The sequence below is a fragment of the Cyprinus carpio genome, chromosome B17 (assembly GCF_018340385.1).
Source record: "Cyprinus carpio isolate SPL01 chromosome B17, ASM1834038v1, whole genome shotgun sequence".
NCBI classification, from domain to species: Eukaryota; Metazoa; Chordata; class Actinopteri; order Cypriniformes; family Cyprinidae; genus Cyprinus; species Cyprinus carpio.
In genome coordinates, this window is record NC_056613.1 from 2,154,428 (window position 1) to 2,170,472 (window position 16,045).

At 34.5% G+C, this 16,045-nt stretch overlaps 2 protein-coding genes across 2 annotated transcripts; one reads left to right on the top strand and one right to left on the bottom strand.

The window, feature by feature from the left end:
- The first annotated feature begins 282 nt into the window (after positions 1–282).
- dusp23b (dual specificity phosphatase 23b) lies at positions 283–3,175 on the top strand. The gene is made up of 3 exons (XM_019116345.2): positions 283–688; positions 1,150–1,426; positions 2,593–3,175. The coding sequence occupies exons 2-3, from the start codon at positions 1,157–1,159 to the stop codon at positions 2,779–2,781; spliced, it is 459 nt and encodes a 152-aa protein (XP_018971890.1). The 5' UTR covers positions 283–688; positions 1,150–1,156; the 3' UTR covers positions 2,782–3,175.
- Positions 3,176–3,187: 12 nt separating this feature from the next.
- LOC109103458 (afadin) lies at positions 3,188–15,911 on the bottom strand. The gene is made up of 23 exons (XM_042743202.1): positions 15,326–15,911; positions 14,268–14,460; positions 14,061–14,170; positions 13,818–13,954; positions 12,747–12,811; positions 12,476–12,663; positions 12,205–12,350; positions 12,024–12,118; positions 9,918–10,180; positions 9,631–9,774; positions 8,488–8,683; positions 8,304–8,395; positions 8,018–8,092; positions 7,629–7,694; positions 7,477–7,550; positions 7,250–7,368; positions 6,563–6,760; positions 6,407–6,486; positions 6,152–6,310; positions 4,775–5,494; positions 4,615–4,690; positions 4,467–4,527; positions 3,188–3,658 (listed from the first exon to the last, which is right to left on the bottom strand). Exons 1-23 carry the CDS (start codon positions 15,464–15,466, stop codon positions 3,541–3,543), a joined length of 3,516 nt encoding a protein of 1,171 aa, XP_042599136.1. The 5' UTR covers positions 15,467–15,911; the 3' UTR covers positions 3,188–3,540.
- Positions 15,912–16,045: the final 134 nt, after the last annotated feature.

Consider the following 16,045-nt stretch of genomic DNA (forward strand, 5'->3'; position numbering starts at 1 on the left):
CCTTTAAAAAAATAAATCGACGTTTTATAATGTTGTCAGCTACTACAAATCTAAAGACAGATTCCCCTATTTTAACTCGAAGAATTTGTTTCTAATTCGATGACTGGTAAAGTCTTCCCGCGTCGTTTATCAGGTTTAAAGTATATTCTAGAGGCAAAGTCTGTCACGTGGTAAACGTTACATCACTCAGCGCTGGTCGAAATGGGCCAATCACAGTCGTTTATGATTAAAGCAGACCGTACTTTATTTGATCATTTTACAGAGATTATTGCGTCGATTTTTTTATGCATATCAACAGCAAGTAGATGCAATTAATTTTCAATGAAAAAGCTATTTCCACTAAGACAAAACACTCGCTCTGACTTCACCGTGTTTCAATAGAAAATACGGGTTTATGGCCTTAGTGCGCCCTCTGGAGGAAGAGCTGCATGTAACACAGACTGCAGTGATGAGTTAGTATCGCGTGCCACCCGATGGTCAAACTCGACAGCTGCTTCAGGTCCGACAGAACAGCATGTACGCCACCGCCGTCCTCAGTTCCAGAGATTGCATTTATATCTGACATTTTACTAGCTACAATAATAATATATTAATGAATGCATGTGTATTTAGAGAAAAGGAGCAGTGTGTGATTATCAGGGTGTTCAGAAGAGAACCGTATAGTGCTAAAAACACTGAACTAAACAAGGTAGGCTACAGAGCAAATGACTTGTATTTGCAATCATTATGCTTGATTAATTTACCCCACACGCCTGTAGATGATACAGTGTAGACCACAAAAATAATATAAAGTTGTTTTTTGAAACCCATTGCTATTTTAGTATAATTTATATGCTATTATTTTTATTTATATATTTTTTGTATGTTTTTTTCATTTTGAAGTTTTGTAGTTTTTTATTAGTTTTAGCATTTCAAGTATAAAATTGACAAATATTAAATATTCCTATTTTATTTTAGTTGACGTTTATTTCAAGTTACAGTTGTTTAATTATTCATGCATGTATTTTAAATTGGTTTCTTTTTTCTTTTTCATTATTATATTATATTCATAAACTTTAGTAGGCCTAAATATTAGACAGTTTTTCCTTAATGTTGCAGAAATGCTGTTGTTTACTGGTAAACAATTTTTTAATGTGACACACAAATCAGAAAATCTATGGCTTCGGCACAACCTCCAAACTTCTCCTGGGTGGATCCTGGTATAGTTGCAGGCCTGGCAATGCCCCGAATGACGGCCCACTATCAGTATCTGCTGAACAACGGCATCAAACATCTGGTGACCCTGAGCGAGCGCAAACCTCCTTACCGTGACACCTGTCCAGACCTGACCCTTCATCACATCAGGATTCATGACTTCTGCGCCCCAACGTTTGATCAAATCAACAGATTCCTGTCCATAGTGGAGGAGGCCAATGCAAAAGGACAGGTAACACAGGCCAATAAATTATGCATATCTATGTTTTTCAAATATTTATTAAAGCTACATAATCACAGCTAACAAATATAAAATATATGTTCTAAGAATATTTTGCTAACTTTCCTGTTATGAAAACATTTATTGAATGTTTATTTTTTTTATTTTTTATTTTTTTCTTGGTTATGCAACCATTGAAGTACAATTCCATTTGATCATTTTGCAAATAATATGGGAATGTTACTTTTGAAAGTTCTCTAAACGTTCTGAAACAAGTAGTAAAATGTAAAAAATGTTAGACAAATGTCCAACTAAAAGGTTTCAGAAAAAAAATACAAATCCATGAATCGTGTATAAATAATGTTTTTGTGTTCAAAAAGGAACCAAATTTAAATTATGACCGAGTACATCACAAAAAAAAAACATCTTCCGACTGTGTTTTTGACTTATTTTTTTGACACTATTGTAAGTTACACTATTTTTAGAGTTGTCGGGACGGATTTCCCAGGAAACTGCATGCTTTTATCATTCGCCTGCACATAATAATATCATGTCTGATTAATTCATTAAAGAAGAATTATTAATTAAAGAAGGCCAGGCTAATACTCAAGGGCGTAGTTTGAGTTTGACATTGGTGGGGACATAACAGCAGACAACAACCTTCTCTTGCATTGACTTTTGACCAGTTTTTAATGTCATCTAAAGTCTTCATTTATAGTTATGGTAGCTAATATACTCTAATTCATAACGAGAGCTTTTAATGTTAGCATATTCATCAGATAATAGATACACAGTTTTGATTATGTAAAACCAACATTACAACAACATTTTTAAGACGTTTTCATTGGATTGTTTGAATACTCAAAAGAGAATACAGCAAAATATAATAATTTGTGTGATCACAAAAAATAGTATATGCAGTGAGTATCTTCAACCGAATGAACCTCGAACCGAAAGCAAAAAGTGAATGCCTGTAATAAAACACAAACCAACAGTTTGCATCACATTTTTTATACACAGACTTTACACCTTGGTAACAAAGCAAATCTCTAAACCAGTTAGTATTTGGTCTGTTTGCCTATAAATAGCCTTGGCAAGTTATAGTTTACATCATTATCAGATGTTATCATAGTGGAGCTCTTTAAGCATGTGTATGCTGAAGTGTTTGTCTTCGGCAGGCTGTTGCGGTGCACTGTTTGCATGGCTTTGGGCGGACGGGGACAATGCTCGCCTGTTACCTGGTGAAGCGCAGGAAAATCACTGGAATCGATGCCATTAATGAGATAAGAAGCATACGCCGAGGGTCCATTGAAACCAGAGAGCAGGAACAAATGGTGGTGCAGTTTTATCAACAAAATAAGGTGTAAAATAAAGCAATAAGCCCCAAGAAGCTGTGGTTTACAGTGAATTTATAACAGCTAAGGAGCATTGCTAGGCACGCCTAAAACCCCCTTAGCTGTTATAAATTCACTGTAAACCACAGCTTCACTGGGATTATTGCTTTTATAAAACATTTATTCCATATAGGTATTAAGGTTTCACATAATAAAACAGAGCAAATAAAGTGTAATGATATAAATAAAAACAGTATTCTTCCACCAAACAATGTAGTTCCTCAAAAAGTGGTTGCCGAGCAACACACAGAAGTAAACAATGGTGTATGTTTACGATAACTTCGAACGCAGTTCAACCAATCAGAATCAAGGACCGGAACTATCCGTTTTATAATAAGAAACATTTATTTTTATGATGCAGATGTTTATGAATGTTATACAAAGCAATAAAGAATTATTTATTTCCAATGTATGTTTTTATTTTTGAAGACCTATAAGTTGCTATCACCTAAATATCTACAACATCCCTGTTTCCAATATGAATCAATTCCTAGAGTATATTTTTTTATGACACTATGTGAAAAATACTGGTGGATTCAGATAAAGCGGGTCATCTTTAGTCACAGAAATGAAAAAGTGGCTCAGTTACCTTATGTGTATACAATTTTACAGCTTGCATGCAGATTATGAGGGTCTAGAAACAAATCATGAAATATTCAATCTTGTTTATACTTTAAGACACTATTGTCTGAATGACTGAGAATCTGAGAATCTCTGAGGCTTGCCTTTTCATCAGGACACTTTGACTTTACTTGAAGTGACCATTGCCAAAGAAAACAGCTGCTGACGCTCCTTAAAGGTCAGATTCTCTGGGGCTCGTCGTGTTTTGAAGCTTTTGCGATCTACTTCACTGTAAGAATATATATACAAAACAGTCACCGGATTACAATTAAATACTACAGGTTTCTCTAGACATCCTATATGTGACACAGAAAAAAAAGTTCTCACAAAGGCTATGTTAGAAGAATAGTAATTTTAAAATTATGATAATTTCAATATGTATACAAAACAGTCACCTGATTAAAATTAAATACTACAGGTTTTTCTAAACATCCTATACGTGACACAGAAAAAAAAATTCTCACAAAGGCTATGTTAGAAGAATAGTAATTTTAAAATTATGATCATTTCAATTATGATGAATTTTTGTGAATTCCGTTCTCCAGATCAAAATTCCAACACCATCATATATTATTTTTATAACTTATGGGTAACAAGTAAAAGCAACAAAACAGCAACATACATTAAGACACCAGTGAGCAATATAATAAATATAAGACAGAATTTAACTAGGTTCTATAATAATATAATAATAATATTGTAGCATTCCTGCAATGTCGAACTAAGGAGGCAGAGGGTTTTTGACGGGTGCCTTCAATTTTTTATATATACAGTATGTACATAAACATAAATTATCAAAATATTACAATATAGAATTCATTACAGCATTTATTGTCCATTCTTTATTGGCAAATTTTTGTGCTTCAAAATTGCGTATGTAGTTAAATTGAGCTGAAAAGCCATTAAAATACCATTTAAAATAAACTTAGTATAGGCTGAAGGAAAAATTTTTATGATAAACCCCACTCTTCTCTATTCTGGACAGTTAAAAAAACAGAACTGGTGAAAAGAATTATTCATGCATTGTTGAGACTTACCCAGAACAGAACTTCTCAGATGACGTTTTGTCGTATTCTGTAGATTCACAGTTGACTCCATCTGCAGTTCCATAAATCAACATTAGAAAAATTGATCAAGTCTGAGATGATAATAATCAGCGATTGATTATGAAATATCATCCAGTACCTTTCAAACTGGCTTCTTTAGTAAAGGGGCTTTCCTTTTGCTGGCCAGCGGGTGTTTCGGTGTTTTCACAGTTCCGCTAGAATGACAAAATGATTTATAAAAGCTCATGCATGATCACAAGTGATCACTGTGATGTTTCAGTGCACACTTAACAACTCACCACTACATCACTTCCTGTCTGAAACCACTTCCATCCTGCCCCCGAATCGCTCTCATAATCATCATCCTCATCACCATTCTGCTGGAACTCCTCCAGTCTCTTCTGGAACTGCAGCTCTAGAGAGAGTCTGCGCAGACGTTCACTCTCCTCTATGCTGCGCTGCACTTTAGCCTGCAGCTGTTGTACTTCCTGTTGCAGCAGGTCTGCTGTCTGTTGCTTATCCTGAGCATCCCTCTTCCACGAATCTCCAACGGAGAGCTTTTTGATCTTATCTGGCCCTTTCTGCTGACGGTTCGCGCTTAGACATGAGGCTGAGCTATTCTGCAATGTCTGCGCAGGTGATTGGAAGACGACTGTTTTTTTCTTGAGAACCTGCTGTGGTCTTTGAGATGGTGATGCATTGCTCTGTTTTTGATACCGATGGTGTGCTGGAGACATCATTTGGGTCTCGACAGGCTGGCGGAATGTACTGAATGAAACATTGTTGGCTTGTGGTGTATATGGGACGTCCATTCGTTTCGGCTGTGATAGAGGCACGGACTGGGCTGTTGTTGGGATCTTCCAGAGTCCCAGGCTGGATAAACTGGAATCCATGGGGCTTATGGTTGCAATGCTGTTCCATTTGCTCAGATCTGGCTGCTTCTTTAAATACCTCGATCTGCCCACTAGAGGACCTCCTTTCTCTTCACTCCAGAGATTGTCTTGAGAAAGTGCCTGTTTCTACATTAAATAGAAAATAGATAAAGCCTTTTAATACATAATTTATATATTTTTTATATAAAATGTGATCTTTGTCTTATGCTAGACTAAGATGGAATGAAAAAATACAAATTTGTCAGGATCTTAATGCTCCATGGGGCTTGTAAATATATATAAAAAAAAAAAATTCTGTATTTTACTGTTAATTTTATTTGAATTACACTGTTTTTTCATTTCTATTCTAAATTTAGACATTCAAATGTGAATGATTACATTCTTAAACATCCCCCCCCCCTCTATTTTTTTTTTTAACAAATCGCACCCTGATAATAATAACTATTATTATAGTTAATCTGTTGGCAAAAAAAATAAATTAAAAATAAAATAAATGAAATTGTATGATGTTTTTGTATGTATCTCTTTACTACCATTTCCAGATTTTAAGGGCCAATAAAAGTGGAAGTGTTCACAAGCTTTCTTCTGTCAAGACTTAAATGTTTGTGTCTATACAGAAACCTTGAGAAATATTCAGTGGAGTAAAATGTGTGACAACTAACCCCGGCTTCCCCTATTTGGCAGGTGATTCTGCTTTCAAACAAACTCATGCAAAGCTTATGGAAGCACAAATATCAAACACAGCAATAAAACAGACAGTACAAAGATGCAACACACAAATACCATAAAGTTGCTCTTTTGCAGATCCCTGGAGAATGGAGCAATATGTGTAGGATGTTCGGTAGCTCTTGCTGTTTTATTGCTGTGCGGTTTGGATGTTGGTAGGGTCAGATATTCTCTGTGAAAAGTCTCTGCATTTGAAAGAGTGCTTCTTTGTTTCCCCTGGGGTGACAAGTGAAATAATGAGGTCAATATAAAAAAAAACATGGGACTGTTCATCATAATAAACAAAAAAAAATTTACTGTATCTTTACTTACAGAATCCGTGAGATTTTCAATGGAGAAGGATAATGTCATCTTTTCAGGAGGAACTGAATCAACAGGCATTTCCTGGTTATCTGATGGAGATTGAATGAAAAAGAGCTTAAAAAAACAGAAACAAACAAAAAATGAGGTGTGAATATAAACACTCACATGCCAGGTTGGGATTGGAACGATAATCCAGTTTCTGCCTGAGCCATTTCTGGTTTTGTTTTGTGTTCACTCTGCTGATTGTGTGCTGGTTTCTAAAGGTTTCTAATGGTTTTGATGGACCAGAAACAGATGCTTCGGCACTGTCATGAAGATCAGCGACACTGGACTTCTGCTTGGATGGTCCAACGCTATCATGATCTAACAAATGTGAAACAAGCATGCATATGATCAAAGCCATAGCTTATATATTGGCTATACAAATATTGAGTGAATTGAAGTATTTCAAAAGGTTCACACTGCAAAACAGGATTTTCTTACTCAGTATTTTGTTTTGTTCTCCAGCACACATATCCAAACATTCTAAAATCAAAATACATTACCTTAAAAAGCAAAATGACTTAAGATTTAAAGCTTTGTTTTCTAAAAATATATCAAAATGAAGCGAGTTTGAGCTTAAAACAAGAAAAAATATCTGCCAGTGGGGTAAGAAAAATAAACTTAATTCAAATGGAAAACAGATATTTTAGCTTAATTTCACTTAATTTTGATCCATTTTTCTTGTCATCTTGTTAATTTGCTTCTCAAGCTAATAATTAGATATGTGTAGTGGAAAACAAGGCAAAAATACTAACTAAGAAAATATTTTTTGTAATGCAGTGCAATGCGTATTATAATGTTAACATGTACCTTCACATGTTGTTTGTGGCGACTGGGTAAATACTCCCTCAAAACCGTAATATACAGCTGCTGACTTGACAATTTCCAGTGATACAACCGACCCAGTGTGCATCATTATCTCTGCAGCCCTGAATAGGATCATTCAAATCAGTTTTGCTTCCAAACGTGCAACAGATCTCGTCATGCCTGCCTGCTCAAAAACACTTAAAGACTAAATTATATTAAGATAATTTCACCTTTCCTGTGACACTCCCACAAGACTTTCGCCATCCACACTCAGTAACTGATCTCCTGGATTCAGTCTGCCATCTTCATCAAAACACAGCAGTGTATAATATGATGCAAACAGGCACATTATGACTTTTGTTATTTACGCAATGATACTGACCTCATTTGCTGCTCCTCCCTGGACGACAGATTTGATAAAAATGCCAAGCTTATCCTGTCCAGCCCCCTGAAAGATATAATAAATCAGTTTGATCACAGACAATTGCAAAATAAGTTCTGAAATTGTATTATAAAATGACACTAACACTTTACAACAAGGTCTAGTTTGTTACTGTATAAGCTACCATAAGCTAAAAATTAGTGGTATATTTCTTGCAGCATTTATTCATCTTTGTTAATTTATTTGTTTGATAGTTAACAGTGCGTTAAACAATATTAAAACAACTTTTGATTTAAAAAAAAAAAATGAATTAAATGCTGAAATTCACATGAACTAAGACTACTAAATGCTGTAGAAGTATTCATGTTAACTAATGTAAATAAACTTACCTTGGCAGCTACAATGCTCACTCCCATTCCACCATGCAAAGGTTTCTTTAGAGTTATTTTCATTAGTTCAGGTTTCTGTATTGACAAAATAAAATTACAGTTGTGTTCAGTGTATAACATGCCTGCTTAATTATAACTAGTGTATAGAGAGAATGAACACAGTAGAGCTTCAATAGTAAAATTAACAGCTCCTCCGTAGTCCAGATGTGCCTGATGGACGAGGGCTGTTCTGGGCTGTTTTATGGGAATTAATAACTTTAATTTAATCTGTAAAGTATAAACATACCCAAGCTGAACCCTTTGCGGAGTGATCTGATGGGATAAAGAAAATGGTCCATGTCCCAGCGCAGTTGGAATGGGGAATTGATTTACAGAGACCTATAGAATTACAGATATATGTATCTTTATTGATTTTAAGTCTATATATTGACTTTACACTATCACAAGAGGAACAGATAATGCTATAGTACCTTTGCGACAGATGGGTTCTAAAAACTCCTGAAATCCCTTTGGAATGTCACGCATGGAATCACTTGAATATCCGTCCTCAGGCAACAGGAAAGGCAGGTGAAGGTCCAGTTCTTCTTCCAGTCGGATTTCTCCACCCTCTCCTCTCAGAACGTCTGTTGTGGTTTCTGCTAATGCGGCTACACGCTCTATCAGTGCCTATGAATGACAAACTCTAAGTAGACACCATCTTTCAGTGGGGCTACAGAACAATTGCCTACGCTGCAAAATTTTCTTCCTCAGTATTATTGTCGTTTTACAAAACAAACATAAAAAAATACACAAATAAATAAAAAACTATTTAAGAAACTATAGGATAGTATTAAGTCTTGTTCTCTGAAAAATTAATCAAAATGAGTTAAGCTTTAATGAGAATAAAATATCTGCCAATGAGATAAGAGAATAAACTTGATTCAAAGGGAAAACAAGTTTATTTTTCTGACCATTTATTTCCCTTTTTTTTTAAGGTAAAACGCTCTTAATTTTTATACATTTTTCTGAAAACAAACAAACAGAATTTATCTTAAGTCATTTTGTTTCTCAAATTAATGTATGTAGATTTAAGAATGTTTAGATATTTGTACTGGAAAATAAGACAAAAACAGTCTAAACATTCTTAAATCAAGATACAGTTACTTAAGCAAAATGACATGCTTGTTTTCTAAAAAATGTTTAAGCCTAAAACAAGAAAAAACATCCGCCAACAGTGAAAAAAATATAAACACAAAAAAACCAAGACACATATCCCCAAAACATCAGTTTTTTGCAGTGTTCAGAATATTTCCAGTGAGAAACCACATCTCATGTGCCCCCTAAAAGACATTAAAAATATTAAGTTAAATATTATGATTTTTTTTTAAAAGTAAATTAAACTTGGGCAAAACAAGTTTATTTTTTGGAGCATAGTTTTCTGTCTATCATATTGTTTCCTTGTTTTAAGATTAAACTTAAACATAAAAAAACAAGAATTCATATCTTATGTTATTTTGCTTCTTAGTTTTAAGCACATTTATGTATGTTTAGATATTTGTACTGGATGATAAGGAAAAAAATCATTTGTAGCCGTTTTGATTTTGGTGAGTGTTCATATTTCTTCATGCACTTACGGCTGAAAAGTGGGGTTGATTTGGGCTGTAGTGATATTTGCTCATCAGTGCTCTCAGCTGTAGTGAGTTCAGCTTGTAGCATGTGGACTGAATCATCTGGGCATCTCGTGTAGAGTAAGAGGTCATGGTTAGAAGCATCGTCGCCTGAAGGGAGCAACATTTTTAAGGAAATAACCACAGATGGGTCAGATGTTTTGATGTTGATAAAGATCTAAATAATATTGTTCAAAACAGCAGTTACATCATTTTGCATGCTGTGTTCCTTATCATCTTTTTAAAAACACTACCTGGATTATACGACTGAGATGGCAGTCAACGGCCAGCTCCAGCCCTTGTCTTTCTGCCCAGGCCTCCACGTGCATCAGACGCTGCCGTAGAGTTTTGCCCCAGTATTTCGAGCACAGCGTGGATCCCGTCGCAGTGAGCCGGTTCAAGATCCAGGCCCCCATGAAGTGAAAGAGCTGAGAAAAAAGCTGGATGCTCAGAGCAGGGTTTACCCGACACCTTCGGAGCAAACTCATGGTCTTTATGAGAGTGTTCAAGACGCCTTCTAAGAAACAAATTCAGAACAGAACAGATTCTTTATTTGCAACACTACACACATCACCATCTTTAATCCAGATGTTTTATCATCTGAAGCAACTTAAAGGAATAGTTCATGCAAAAACTGACATTCATGCACCCTCACGCCATTCAAGATGTAGATGAGTTTGTTTCTTTATGGAAACAGATTTGGAGAAATGTAGCATTGCATCACTTGCTCACTTACATCAGAATAATCCACAAGTGAACCACACACTTGTGACAGCTGCATATTTGTTAGCAAAAAAAAAAAAAAAAAATCCATAATTACAACATTTTAACTTTAAAGGGATACTCCATCCCAAAATGAAAATTTTGTCATTATTCACTTATCCCCATGTCGTTCCAAACCCGTAAAAGCTTAATTCATCATCGGAACACAATTTAAGATATTTTGGATGAAAACCGGGAGGCTTGAGACTGTCCCATAGACTGCCAAATAAATAACAGTGTCAAGGTCCAGGAAAGTAAATACACGTAATAAATGTATCCTTGTGGCGCGGCTGACACAGAAGAGTGTACTGCTCAGAATTGCCAAATTGGCGCTACGCTGATTTGGAGAGACACATAGGAGAGGAATTGTTGAATAAAGTTGTTATTTTTGTTTTCTTCGTGTACAAAAAGTATTCTCGTCGCTTCATAACATAACGGTTGAATCACTGATGGGAGATGGACTATTCTGAGGATGTCTTTCATACTTTTCTGGACCTTGACACCGATTTATTTGGCAGTCTATGGGACAGTCTCAAGCCTCCCAGTTCTCATCCAAAATATCTTAAATTGTGTTCCGAGACGAACGAAGCTTTTACGGGTTTGGAACGACATGGGGGTGATTAATGACAACATTTTCATTTCTCGGATGGAGTAACCCTTTAAATCATTGCTTTTATAAAATATAAGAACATAACCTATAATAATGTGGAAAAGATGGGAAAAGTCCATCTCCAACATACTTGTATAGAACCGATTTGGACTATTTTCACTTGTAAACAGTGCTTGATCTGTGCAGATTTCTCTCCTGATTTAACTTTTTTCACTGGAGAAAGCAATAATATGAATAGATTACTCTATTTTAGCCAGAATCAACATCTTGATGGATTTATTTCTAACAAACATGCAGCTTTTGTCTTCTCAAGATGTTAACTGATGGACTGGAGTGCTGTGGATTACTTGTGGATTATTGTGATGTTTTTATCAGCTGTTTGGACTCTCCTTCTGACGGCACCCATTCACTGCAGAGGATCAATTGGTGAGCAAGTGATGGAAGGTTTTTTTTTTTTTTTTTTTGCTCAAATGCATAATGATAAAAGTTTACTGATCATCATTTGTGGTTTTGAACCTGTAGATCCAAACAAAATCTGACCCATCTGCACTGCAAAAAATTATTTTCTTACTTTGTTTTTTAGCATTGTTCTCCAGCACAAACAAAAGAAATTCTAAAAAAAAATAATAATAATAATTGATTGAGTATGATTAAAACAAGAAAGAATGGAGTAAGAAAAGTAAATTTAATTCAAAGGGGAAACAATGTTATTTTTCTGACCCCACTAGAATACATATGTTTATATATATCTTATTTTATAAATTTAATTTTGATGCATCTTTCAGTAAGATTTTTTTTTTTTTTTTTTTTTTTTTTTGCAGTTATGCTGATGAAATGAAACGATTTCTTTTCACATGCCTTTTAATTCAGGTAAATCTGAATTAGATGTAGTATATTGTTAAAATGCATTCAAAATACCCCACAGCAGTCAGTATGAACAGTTGTACAGAAAACACTGAAAATATTTTGTGATTACTTAACATTGTACCTATTACTTTTTCCTGAGCCATTTCCTTTTTTACATCAGCAAAGAATGCAGGTAATTGATTTTCAAGATCAACCTGAAGCCGATGTGACAGGTACCTGAGGAAATATTAATGCCTAATTAAACACTCAAAATACATCGCCCTTCCTGCAAACATCACATTGCAATCATGCTTTTATCATACCTGAAAGCCTGCTGCACAAGTTGAGTGAGAGTATTTTGAGCCTGGAGGGTGATGGGACACAGATCTCTGTCCCGACTGATGAAGTTCAGGAGCTCAGATGTGTTGGCCATCCAGAAGGCAAGAGCCACTGCGATGTTCCTCTGTTTCTAAATGGGAAACACAGGAACCAAGAAAATTATCAGGGACTTAACTTGTGATTTCCAGGCCAAAAATATCAAATCTTGAGGTCAGGGAGTATATCACATTTTTCTAATTACAGTCTTCAATCTACCTGAATGACGCCTTGAATCAAGTGCACAATCTTGTCAAATATCATGCAGACTTTCTGTTCAGACTGCATAGGTTTATGGCTGGTTAAAAATCGCCCAACCAGATAAAACACATACGCAGGCGAGAGCTTAAAGTCAATCGTGGAGCTGTTAATGTCATTTATCACAGCAAGCAAGAAAGAATCCTCATCTGAAACAGAAATCAAAGACAAAATGTAAATTACCTTAGAGCAGAGCTGGATGATTTTATTAAGCGAGGATCAACAACTGTACCTTTTTCCTTTAAAGAAATGCTGAGTGGGAGATTCCAGTTTACTTCCAAGAAGTCTTGTGTCACGCTGTAATCAGGAGAAAAATATACTTATTATTTCCTAAAAATTAAATACAAATATATATGTTATTGATATACTTAATGTTGCTTTGTATAACATACATACATTTAGAAAAGGTTTTGGAAAGATTTACTGTTGTCAGTAAATGCTACATTTTGCCAAAAAAGCAGTCAACTATAAATGTATTAATTAGTTATGATTTTATGTGACCTTCAACATTACATGAACATGTTAAAGTGACAAACTACTTGTATTGTAATTTACAAAATGTTGAAAAATGTCACTTTAATATGCTATTATATTATGTTTTATTACATGCAGACACATAATTAATTAAAGCACTTTGAATTACCATTGTGTATGAAATGTGATATATAAATAAACTTGCCTTGCCTTACCTTGTCTTGCCTAAATACAGATTTTGTTTTTAAGAGATATTTCTGGTAGGGTTTTTTGAGAATCTTTTTTCCTTGGCATTTGTGTTTTGTGTATATATTTTTCCTATAATATATATTAAAAAATTTATTTAAATACACCAGCTAAAGTTCTCAACTAATTCACATATTCACAGTGAAGTAAAAACAAAGGCTATGACATTTTCACTGGTGCCTACATAACTTTTGCTATAATATCTGCACACTCAAACATCAGATGCCTGACTTTGTTTTTAAAATAGACTAATGGTTTAAGTCACAATAAACCAATTAGGTTTATTTATATCGCATTATATTTAATTTGAACAGTTCTCCACTGTTACGTCCCAGGACATATATGTGGGAGTGTCCTCGAGTGGGATTCCTCTAGATTCATATCCTGGACGATCCCCCAATTTATTACATACCTCCACCAGTTTCTTTATTACTCCTTCCCATCCCTAGACTGGGGAGGTATGTAATACTACCTCAAAAACTCTCTTTAATGAATATAAGTCTTTCATCACAGGCTTCTGGGCACAAAAATCTATTTTAGGTTAAGATTGTCTTTCTATGTCCATTAAAAAGGGATTACCTACCTGTTTGTTTTACTGTCCGAGACACTGTGACTGCTAGAAACGTTTTTCGTCTGTTTATTTTTCTTCTCTTTTCTTGATAATGTCCTCTTGAAATTTTCAATTACTCCAACTTTTTCCTTATTTTCCAAACATCCATCCTAAAAAAAAAAGTTATTTTTAGTTAACTCCAAATTTCTTTTATATAACTTACTTAAATGATATAACAACTCATGTATTTAGTAGACTGACAGGGACATCAAACACCTGTAAAGTTACACAACTGTCATTCCTCAAGACAAATCTGCCATCTGTGTCTTTATTCCAGTTGAGTTGAACCACCAAGGGCTTTTCTGAAAGGTCCAGTTTTCTTTCTTCTAAATGGCAAAAACACAGAACATTAAGTCAATTCTGACAAGGACTGAGAACAGAAGTGTGTCTACAAACACAAGTTAAATTCAGTCCTGCTGTCACCTTGATTTTTTAAGACCTCATACAATGAATATGAGAAAGGGTGTGATGTCCCATCATGTTGAAACTTCTCCAGCAGCGTTTCAATGACCTCTTGTGTGGTAGAAGTGCTTGAGATACAAATGCATTTTGTGGCACAGTTCCCTGAAATATGGTCTTGGAGATGGAAACGAATAACTCCATGAAATACAGAATCCTAAAGAATAAAAAAGATTATTACATTGCGAAGACAGAAAGAGAGATTTTTTTCCCTAAATCTCAATTTATCCTACCAGCAATGAGATTAAATATAAAATTTAAAATGCAAACTAAATTGAATAAAAATAAAACACATGAAATTTCTTTAATATCTATTTTTTTTTTTTTTTGCTAGACAGCGATGAGATTAAATGGAAACATTAAATGCAAACTAAATTAAATAAAAAATTAAAACCTAACATGAAATTTCTTTAATATCTCAATCTCGAATCCTAGACAGCAATGAGATTAAATGGAAAATGTAAACAAAGCAAATTAAATTAAAAATAAGTAAAAAAAATGGAATTTCTTTAATATCTCCATTTTTTTATACTAGCAGCAATAGGATGGAAAACATGAAACACAACCTAAATTAAATAAAAAATAATAATAAATACATTTCTGTAACATCTCAATTGTTTATCATAGTAAGCAATGAGATTCCATGGAAAAATGTAAGAAAAAAAATTCACAAATGGAATTTCTTTAATATTTTATTTATTCTAGACAGCAATTGTATTAAATAATCACAAATCTCAATTATTTATCCTAGACATCAATACTAGTTCTCCTTTTTCTCAGATTTTTCTCCAAAGAAAAAGACCCCGGTAATCAAAATGTGCTCAGATTTGCCAAGAGACCAAAATCTTTAGTCGAAAGTCAAAGATATTAGTATGAAGCATGAAATTCTTCAAATGCAACATTATTTGATGCTATTCTTTCTCCTAATGAACAGTCTGAACAGTTTGAAAATGTAAAATTGTAGATCTAACATTATTAAACCTACTTGTAAAAGTCTAATCTTTAAAAAGAAAAGTGTTCACCTCGTCAGGTTCAGTGATCTCAAACAGGCTGAGTCGGTTTGAATTCCACTGTCGGATGTTTTCCTGAAGTCTCCTGCGCTCCTCTGGATTCATCTCAGCATCACGATCCGAATCAATAGCATTTCTTTGTTTTTGCTTCATATCTTGATGAGCTTATCAGATATTTTTTTTTTTTAAATAATAATCAACCAACTTGGTATCAAAATGAAGCAGTCAGAGCTGCTGAGGCTCACTAAACTTCAGGTTATTCTCACGTCAAATGCCTGCATGGCACTGATTTGTTCCAGCCTGATTAACATTCAGACTGATGGTTGATTGTCTGAGTTTGTTTGACCCATTAACACACAGCAGTTGAAAGGCTAACCTCATTTCCCATGATGGCTACAGTAACACTTAAGAATGAAACAGGGAGGGCCATAATTTGCCCATTCAAGCCTAATTTAAAAGAAATGCTCTACTTTTTAGTGTCCATTTGATTGTAAACTGATTGTTTTTGTCCAATATATTCAGTAAACGGACTAAATCTGCTCTGCTGAACTAGAATGACTAGATTGGGTGTTGCTGAATGTGCCCAAAATAAGGAATGCAATGAATGTAGCCTTCTTTTCAGACTCAGACACTAACGTATAACATAATAAAAGAGAATATACAGGTCACCAAACGTTAATTAACATAAACTATTGTGCGTCAATTAAAGCATTTCATTAAAAGCGAGTTTCA